We start from the raw sequence: 10,877 nt of genomic DNA, 5'->3' as shown, positions 1-10,877 counted from the left end.
CAACATAATAAAAGGTAACAAATAACTAGATGGTCATATATATAAACCACAAAATGTTTAATATATTAAAGTATAAGAAAATATCTACATATAGAACCCTAATTTTGAATGGCTACGAAAACCTTTGTGATTTGCCCCTAATTTCAGTTTAAGCGTTGTCAAGCATTCGAAAGGGTTTAACAAAAACAGGTTATATATTAAACGAAGTAACCCGATCCCTTTTCATAATGGCGCAGGTATATTGTTGGCAGGGTTGGGAGGCCCTTCGGCAATAAAGGTCACTGCCCTCAAGGTCGTGATCGATCGAACCCTCCATTATGTCAGCTGATTTAAATGAAATGGAGTGGAACTAATGAAAAATGTCTATCGTCTCGTTTGCTTTTTAATTATACTGCGGCACTTTTAATAAGAGGATAGTGATGGTGATAACTTGCCTGTTTTCAAGTTACTTTAATATTTATATGTTGTATTATCATTGAGTGTCTTATCTACTCCAGACGGACCTCCTTCCTTTCAGAATAACTATTTAGACGAAGGAAATACATTTCAAAGAGCCCAATTATATGTATATCTGAAATAATAAGAGAAACTTAAACTTTACGAAATATTAGTATCTAACAATGAGTTTTTTAATTTATTAACAACAATTGTAATGCATTTGTAACTATAACGAAACAGCACATTATTATTATTTTACGCAGTACGTGCTAAAAAAGTATGGAATGAAGCGTGATATTTGGCACTGCAATTTCTTTATAAACACTTCGTTGCATTTAAAGTGGGAGGCTGAGAAATGTATAAAATTATGATTATGTTTGACTGTAATTGGACAAATAAAGTGGTGCCTGTCTACGCATTGGAATTGAAATGCTGTTGACTACACTGAATGTGATTTATCAGTTACCTTGACCAATAGACCGATTCTAAATAGCAGATTTAGGTGCAAATTTGTAACATGGTGCATACCGGAGGTAACTATTGCAGACAAATCATTGTCGACTGTATCCTATTTGGACGTCTGCCAGGCGGAAAGGCGCAGTGTCCTGGTTAGTCGTCAGAATGATAATAAATAATACAACTTTATAACTTTCAAATACCTAATAGTAAACAATAAATGTATTAATGAGATTTAATAATAAATTAATCAGTAATCATCAATATCCATTGGTGCATATAAACACAAAACTGTACATTGCATTTGTTTCTTATACATTTTTTATTAATATGTTAATCACAACGCCTTCTATGCCTAACACATGTAGTAATTACATGGGTTTAAGACATGCCAGTTCACTCACGATGTTTGCTATTACCGTATCAAGTGTTAATAGTACACGTAATGAATTCATTGATTTCGAGATTTCAAGGTGTGGACGCTTTAACTATAATATGCACTCTTGCGCTGTTTATATAAATATATGGTGTTTTTACATACGTTTGATTTCATGTAAACAATTAGTTTGCAAGTAAAAATAATTTGTTATAAAGAATGTATTCTAATACTCCTAAAAATTAAGTGTATTTTGATAAATAATAATGATGATAGCTATTATTATCACGATTATGAGGATACTATAATCTCCATACAGATTTCTGTTTAAACGTTATATTGGTCCAGTACTGCATCCATAAGTGGGTTACCACCGAGACGACGAATCTGTAATAAAGGAATATTTTAGTATTGGATACCAATACCTTATATAACTCGTAACCAATCCTAATATATAATAATAAAATTATATGATATGCTGGAAATGCACGAATATTTCCTGAATCTCTGCTTAATTAGTTTGACAAAATATAAAAACACTTTTTGAACGGATTGAAGCTATGTATTATTATTAAAAACTTATAATTATTTACATAATTCTAAAATTTAAATTCTTTCCGACGTTTCGCGTGCTTTTCACCGTGCGTGGTCACGGTGAAAAGCCTTTGGTTTTCTTAATGTGTAACAGCTATGTCAACAAAAGACAATACTATATTGACATAATAGAATTATGTAAGGTAATATAATCTTTTTTTTACGAATATCAATATATTTAATTATTAAAAGATATTGTATGTATGTAATGATACTGCAAGATCAAACATTGCCCTACATCGTTGTGTCGAGTATTTTATATAAAATTATATATAAATGTAAAATGTATACAGTTTATAACTTAAATAAAACTTTCACCTATAGATGTGAAAGTTTTTCATTTACTTATACGTGATTTTTAAATAATTTAATTATAAACAAAAATTATAATATATATATATATATATATATACACAATAAAGTAAAAATATCGATACAGAAAAAGAAGAAAAAAGAACTTACTTCGCTTCGTAAATGGGCTTCAAAGTCCCGAATGATCTTTCTTGTGTACTCCAAACTGCCGAGACCCTCCAAAAGAGACACGCAGTAACGTTTTAACTCTAAATTAGTAGGTCTCTGTTTAAGTATACCTTTAGTCTGAGTTAAGAAATATTACTTGAACATTATTAATTAGATATCACACCCAGAGTATACTGCTAACTATAATGGTGAATACATGCATTTGGAGTGACAAGATGCATCTGTTCTATAAAGACTTTTTGTAGCCAAGCCCGATTTCTAAAATGACACATTTTATACATGTATTAATTATAGATATTAAAAAATATATTGTATAAAAGTAAAGTAAATGTAATATTTTATGTTTATTTAGAATTATGTAAATAATTATAAGTTTTTAATAATAATACATAGCTTAAATCCCGTTCAAAAAGGGTTTTTCTTAATATTGTAAGTGGTCAACAACGTCTCTTGTTCAATCAAAATATGCATTTGTTTAATCACATCATTATGAACATCGTAACTTCGCTGAAACCTGTGTTAGAATCGTTAATCCACATTATACGTAAAATGTAAGTGTTTCAGTGAGTAAATTATAATTGCCCTCGACATTTTATTCTTCAACATTCAGGCGATAAGAGCTAACTTTATTTGCTATTTAAGTCCTGAAGACTGAACTTATATTTTTTAAATATTTATACTAGATATATTTTTAATAAGTTATTCGTGTATAACTTTAAAGCGAGTAATGGCCATTCAAAAATAAACAAAAGACGTAACTTTAAAGACAAAATAAATTAAATTGCAATAACGCAATTAGGGTTAAAGTAAGTTTGGAAGTTTAAAATTTTAAATTATATCTGTTGTAACTTCTTCGATCTTCATAGTTAGTTTTAAAAGGATACTCAATACAGACTCTCCTTTACCGGTTCGTATTGCGTGTATTATAGGTATTGTGAACTTTCCTTCTGTCAAATCCATATAATAATCTAGCAACACCTAAAAATATATTCCTTATTTAGTAATATATTGTCAAAGCCTATCTTTGTCTTACATTTGTCTTCGAGATTATTTTTAATTAGTTTTCCGTGACAACGTTTTGTGATTTTAAACATTATAGTCAATAACAACCTCTCAGGTCATAAAATATAGTATGTTTGAAAAAAAATATGTTAGAGAAGAGCAAGAAGACAAATTATAGCTCGCACAGAGAGTTTTTCTCCGATGTTTTTCAAAAAGCTTCCAGCCTATGGGCTCCCCGAGAAATTATGCAACTGGATTTCCAGCTTTCTCGCTGATCGGAACATTAAGGTCGTCATCGACGGAGCATGCTCCGACCTTAAACCCGTCAATGCTGGTGTCCCACAAGGATGTGTCCTATCCCCGACCCTGTTTATTCTGCATATTAATGATATGTTGCAACTTAGCAACCTTCATTGCTATGCGGACGACAGCACTGGGGATACTTTTTACACGGGCCGGGCAGGTATTTCTCGGGCTGTTGTTGATGAGTGCCGGAACATACTTGTGTCTGAAGTCGAAACTCTTTTACGTGGAGTCTCGGACTGGGGTAGACTAAATCTAGTCCAATTTAACCCCAAGAAGACACAAGTATGCGCGTTTTCCGCTAAAAAAACTCCCTTTGTCGCTACTCCCCTCTTTGAAGGCACTCTCCTTAAAGCCTCAGCTAACATCGGAATATTGGGCGTTGACTCGAATCGAATAACGTCCAGTTTCGCGGTCATTTGGAAGGGAAGGCTAAATTAGCCTCCAAAAAGCTTGGTGTGCTCAGCAAGGCGAGACGGTACTTCAGTCCGGGCCACCCCTTGCAACTCTATAAAGCGCAAATTCAGCCCCACATGGAATACTGTTCTCACCTCTGGGCGGGAGCTCCCCAGTACCAGCTCCTTCCACTTGACCGTATTCAACGAAGAGCGGTTCGAATCGTCGACGACCAATCACTTTCCGTGCGGCTTGATCCCTTGGCGTTGCGTAGAGATGTTGGGTCTCTCTGCATCTTCTACCGCATTTACCATGGGGAGTGTTCAGAAGAGTTGTTCGGTCTAATACCCGCAGCTGAGTTTCATTATCGGACGTCAAGGCAAAATACAAAATACCACCCGTATCACCTCGACGTCCGTCGTTCCACAACTGAGCGTTTTCTAAGGCAGTTTTTGCCGCGCACCACCACTTTGTGGAACCAGCTGCCCACTGAAGTATTTCCGAACCAATTCAACTTAGGGTCCTTCAAGAAAAGAGCGTACCAATTCTTGAAAGGCCGGCAACGCACTTGCGAGCCTTCTGGCAATGTGGGTGTCCATGGGCGGCGGTATCGCTTCACATCAGGTGAGCCTCCTGCCCGTTTGCCTGCTATTACATAAAAAATAAAAAAAAACTTTGTAAGTTTACTTGTTACTCTAACATACAACGTGCTATTGAAGTGCACGTTCTTACCTTATCAGAAGGGCGTTCCTCTAACTTCTGAAAGACAAAAACTAAAAGTTAATAAAAAAAATCTTTCTAGCTATACGTCAGTCTGTCAAGTAACGGTTGGCAGAAAACAGATGCAATTTTAACAACTGTCAGTTCAACAAATGCAATTTAAAATTCATATTTTTTTCAGGAAAGACTTGCAAAAAAATTAAAATTGGTAACACGTAGACTGTAGGAGGCGCCGCCACTTAAAAAGCTCGGCATCGCTCTTGCGAATCCTTTGGCAGTATGAGTTTCCATGGGCTGCAGTATCACTCAACATCAGATGAGCCTCCCGTTCGTTGACCCCTTGTATATAAAAAAAACCAAAGCATTGACAACCGAATATCGAAGTTTTTATAGAGATTAACTTAATTAGAGTTGAGAGGTCCGGCGTTAATGTTATAATTAGTTATATATGACATTTAAATACATAATCGTTAAGATTATGCTGAAAAACCATACCAATTTATTTCCCGTATTTAAAAAAATTTAACTTTTTTACTCTGGATTTGGAACACGACTTGTGCTTATAATAAATAGCAATTTCATGTAATAGTTTGATAGGTTAGACAAATGAACAGACAGAGCGTAAGGCACAGAAGGCTGGTCATCTACGGGCCTATACAATGAACTGATACAGAAACCTAAGCCTAGTTTTTTAAAAAAGTCTGGCCACAAATACTGTTACATTAAAACTATCCTTTGTTTTTCAACTTTTCAATTATATTGAATGTTTTCGTGTTCAATGAAATTACAATGTGAAAGGGGTTTTAAAGAAAATAGGATTGCAGTGATCGCTTTGCACAAAGTGGGTATGGAGCTGTCAGTCATATGCCAAACACTTCTAAATCTTGGTATCAGCCGTAAGTACGTATATCGTACTATTAACAGATACAACAACGCTTCGTCTGTCGAAGACCAAAAAAGATCGAGGCGGCCGTGTGCTGTTAGAACTACAAAGGTTGTTAATGCTGTTAAAGCCAGAATTCGTCGAAACCCCATTAGCAAGCAAAAAATCTTATCGCGAGAAATAAAGATTCCCGCTAGGACTCTGTCGCGCCCTAAATCAATCTTTATAATTAAAGAGGGTGGATAGAAACGCCTTCTGTCTCAATACACAGGTGAAAAGTACGCTCACAGTTCTAAAGAAGCCGCCGAAAGGGTTGGAAAGGTACAACGTGGTCATCATCCTGCGTCAGTGATGTTCGGTGGAGCGTGTCTTATTAAGGAATCACAAAACTACATGTTTGTAAAAAGGAGGCACAAAATGTACACTTTTTAAAAAGATTGCGTGAATTTTCCAGCAGAATTCATGTTCACAAGACACGAACTACCCAAGCCTGACTTGAAACCAACGTTCCGGACTTTATAAGAGCTAAAGACATCTTATCTAGCCCAGACCTCAACCCTTTAGACCTCAAATTATGGACAGTTTTGGAGGACATGGCCTGTTCTAAACGACAGGCGACATTGAGTCTCTTAAAAAATCTTTAGAGCAAGCAGGCGTAATTCTTCTTCCTCCTCGTGGATTCGTGGCCAAACATAATAAAAGCCTGATTAAAAGCCAAAGGTGGCCATTTTCAATAGTATATTTTTATTTTTTGTTTAGACTTTAATAAATATGTAGGTATAAGTTTTAATAATATTACATTACTACATTCCAAAAAATGTAATAGAACTTATGGCTGGACTAGATATATACAAAAAGTTTCATTAACTTCCGAGTACTAGGCATATAAATAAAATTTATTTAATAACTATTATTTTTCTCTGAACAAGCGACACATTAAAATAATTAATTTAATTTAATAATATCCATTAAATATTTTTTTGTTTATTTGATTTTATAACAAATGTGAAAAAAAACTACAATTAACATACTTCAGGTTGTCCAATATTGCAGTAGTCATCAATTAATTGAAAGTAGTATCCAAGTTTCTTCCCTAAATCTGTATAATTATTAGTATCCTCACTGAAGGTCTGCATCAGTCTCACAGCTATGTTCAGCATTCCTCCTGTTTCTACAATAATGGTAATGTTACAGAATTTACTATTACGTACAATTGAATCTAGCGAATATATTTCATAGTACATTAATATGCACAACAATATAATTATTGATCCTTATCTATTTTCTTTGACCACATCCCCATGTGGACATGACCAGCGAAATCAAGTAGATACAATAAACAGTGTTAATACAAACAACCATAAAATTAAAAATACAAACTATAAAAGAATTACTATTTGAACCAAGAAAATAAATTATCGCTAATATATTTAAATATTCTGTAAAAATTAGTTATTATAAGCCTTCTATTGTGAATCTTTGCTAGGGAGAATGCATAGAATAAAAAAAAGTATAAGCCACCCACAGCAAGTATAAACGTAAACCTAAAAACACAAAAATCTTAAGCATTAATATTAATAAATTGGGCCATACTTTGCTCAGTCATCCTCCTGTACTCAGCTTCTGTGGGGCAGACAAACATGTCTCTCCAATATATTTCTTTACCTTGACCCCTCACTAATTCGAGTATTTGTTCATTAAAAACTTTCAGTGCCTGTTAATAAAAATCGAATTGGTGAAACACGAAATACTATTTTCAACCGGCATATGTAAAACGGGAGCGCGCCTTTTTGTTTCGAACAAACTTTAAAAAATCCTGGCGATGTAAGACAGGGTTACTGTGGTTACAACTGATAACAATTTCTTTATTGCATAATCATATTAGTTATACAACGTAAAATGTGGCCTTTTTTATAATGCAATTTTTTATTACGAAAATATGTATGGTATTGTATACATATTTAAAAAAATGCAAGGTATATATAGGTAAATAACAAACAAACAACTTTTTTACATACAAACAAATTGTCGTAAATTAGTCCAAAGATTTACACCATTTCTAAATCTTTCAAAACTAATCCGACACAATAACACGGCAACGAATGCGTTTGCCAGTTCGGTGAGATTAAAAGGAAAGATAAGCGGATATGATAAACGCGTTTTAATACTGAAAAAAAATATTTTTAAGTAAAATACTTTATATTATTCATATATGATATAAGCCACGTTATTTAAAAACGTAAAAGTTTACCAGTTTTATAAAATACCTCTAGACCCAATTTAGAACACCTTTCCATAGCCAGGACTATGATATTAATGGCAGTATTGGAAGCCATGGGTACTCCATACACGCAATGGGCAGCGGGAATTCCACGCCTAACACCAATGTCATCTTGTATGTCGTCTAAACTGAAAGATGGATTTAAACATTTAACTGAGCATGTTTTAGATTAGTTCTTCTACAACGGCCAGCACTGTAAATATTTCTAAAAACATTGTTAACATGTTTTATTTAGTTACTGGTGAATGCTGTGTGTGTATCTTGTTCGTGAACGCTTTTTTGTTACATTATTCAAATTGATTTAATAAGAATATTACAAATACCCGCTTTTCTCTTGCTATTAAAGATCGCATGAAAATGCTCCCATATCCTGTATATGTACAGGACTATGGCAGGGTATAGCCTCAACGAAAGGCTCTTATTCATAGCACTTTAAGCTTAGAGCAAAAAAAACAGAATTCTATATCTATCTTCACTTCACTTTATTTTATTAATATCGACTTCTGTGTAAATCACAATTCCACCAATGTCGCGTTCTAAGTCTAACACGGTGAGGATAGTTTTGATAAATTGTATTTAATCTAATGTATGTGTGGACTCTGTTTCCGCACTTAGACGCTCAATAGGTCCATTGTGCGTATATTTAATCTAAGCAGACTTACCTAAAACAAAAATGACGACACAATAAAGACACACACAGACATATAATACTATATACAAGAGGTTAACATATATATATAAGGTATGGAGGGGAGAATCTTATTTATAATTTTAACTTATTAACAGCAATAAATTTCCCTGAAATTTTGACGACAAAGCTGCGTGGGAGGGAAAGTAGGGAGTTAAGGTTACATGGACGAGGGAAATTTGGAGGAAGATGGACAAATAACGAGTCATTAAAGAACAGTTAAAAAATATATGGTCTGGCGAGCCTTCGTCCATGCCATACTCACAGAGAGAACTGTCTTTCTTATCTATCTTAAATGTAGTTAAATGTTATATGAATTTTAATTTATTCATGTATCCTTAAATGAACGTACATAAGTGTGCCATTATGGCACATTGTCATAATATCAATAATCTCTTTCATCTTCTCATTAGGTATTTTTAGCCAATGGTTAAAGGCCTCAGCTATTCGGTTTCTTATTCCTTTGCTCTTCACTTGAATTATATGGGAGTAGGGGAGGAGTATTTCCTGAAACAACGTGCACATATTAGATTACAAAATTACTATTTTCTTTGTAAATTTCTAAACTAGTGAACGTGACTCAAATTATTTGAAACGAAAAAAAGGGGTTTAATCTAACGTTCGCTAAAAAGTATAAATTAAGTTATCGATGTTCATCAATTACCTCCTGAAAGCTCGAATTTTAAATTTCTTTATACAATGGTTACAAATATTCAAGTACAAACATATCTACTTCGAAAAATACGATGAATCTAATTTATTTTTCATTTAAAAGCGAATTTCCTTAATATTGTTATTTTTTATCATACTCTACAGTTATATACGGAAATGCATCATTTGTTTAATCATTCAAAACTGGTATATAATTAAGAATCAATTAGGAAAATTAATATTGGTAATTTACTAATCTGTGACATTTATCACTAATATAAATATATATATTTAATTACAGTTGCAATAACATTTTGATTTCTTTATCTCATGCTCATAAACCTTTATACAATTATAGTAAGTTTACCATACCCATTCTAAAAATGCCAGAGAACTGATTACTATTTTTAAATGGAATATACATAGGTTTATATATATAAATCAAACCTTTTTTTACCATTTTATTACTTACCATAGAGCTTTTACATAAAAATAACTAACAGATTCGATCGATTATAAGTTATAAATATTAAAAAAAAATGTTCTATAAATATGGTAACCAGGAACTACTTTCATTTAATATTATTGAAAGCTTGATTCGTCGTCTTGGCCAATATGCGAAATATTTTTTGTGCCATAGTCATACCGGCTCTCAAAATCTAAATCAATAATAATAATCATTTCTATAAAGTAAATACTGATTCAAATATATTAATGTAATATACTTAAATAAAAAGTAATATAGAAGTTACATACCTCTTCCAAATCAGGAATGTTTTCTTCTCTGGACATTGTCAAAATAATATCACCCACTTTGATAGAACAATTATAACTAGCTCTGTTAAAATTGGAGAAAATAATTTTTACATATGTAATATACGTTAAAATTTGAAAAATATTATTAACCAAATAGCCGTGTCTCCGCAACCCTGCCTAAATGTTAACAGAGTGTTAAAACGCCGCCAAAACAAATTAGCTTCTTGTTAATTAGTAACTTTATTACGATTATATTCGTTATGTAAGATACATTACAAATGCTCCATAAGTGCGACATTTCTTTAACAACAATCGTGTTTTATCTATCTAACTACACCTGCCATTTACGGTTTCAAGGAAAACAGTAAATGTTATCGAATAGTATAAAAACAATTTTAAGGAATTTTACTCAGTGAAACAAAATTAAATCTTATAAATGTCTATAGAATTCAAATTGTTTTTAGATCATTATTTATACATCAGCTCATTTGGACCAATTTACATATGAAATTCATTTCATAGTGACTAGTAGTTAATGACTAATTATGGCTCCCATATATCAAACTCACAAATTATTTTGACGAGAGTCATAGTTATCTATGTCTCGACTCTTTATCTTAACCTAATAGAAGTGGCGATACCGAAGAAGAAAAGCAAGGAACACCTAACTATACACAACTCTAACCACGTCATTGTTGGGAAGCATTACAGAAAAACTATATCTAGGATTATACATAGTAAAATATAGCTTTAATATCATTATATTAGAGTCAATTTTGATTTTATTTAGTTTGCTTAATCGAAATTTTAATTGATAGATACAATTAACGATCAATTTGTCACGTAGATAATT

General features: G+C 32.8%; 1 protein-coding gene across 1 annotated transcript; it reads right to left on the bottom strand.

Annotated features, from left to right (window-relative positions):
- Window positions 1–1,295: 1,295 nt before the first annotated feature.
- On the bottom strand, window positions 1,296–10,136 carry LOC123707406 (geranylgeranyl pyrophosphate synthase-like). Its single transcript, XM_045657418.1, has 9 exons — window positions 10,025–10,136; window positions 8,970–9,124; window positions 7,916–8,057; window positions 7,242–7,362; window positions 6,680–6,819; window positions 4,778–4,804; window positions 3,229–3,322; window positions 2,327–2,454; window positions 1,296–1,657 (listed from the first exon to the last, which is right to left on the bottom strand). Exons 1-9 carry the CDS (start codon window positions 10,058–10,060, stop codon window positions 1,598–1,600), a joined length of 903 nt encoding a protein of 300 aa, XP_045513374.1. The 5' UTR covers window positions 10,061–10,136; the 3' UTR covers window positions 1,296–1,597.
- Window positions 10,137–10,877: the final 741 nt, after the last annotated feature.

The sequence above is a fragment of the Pieris brassicae genome, chromosome 3 (genome assembly GCF_905147105.1).
Source record: "Pieris brassicae chromosome 3, ilPieBrab1.1, whole genome shotgun sequence".
NCBI classification, from domain to species: domain Eukaryota; kingdom Metazoa; phylum Arthropoda; class Insecta; order Lepidoptera; family Pieridae; genus Pieris; species Pieris brassicae.
Note: the sequence above shows the minus strand (reverse complement) of the source record. Positions and strands in the feature narration are given on the sequence as shown.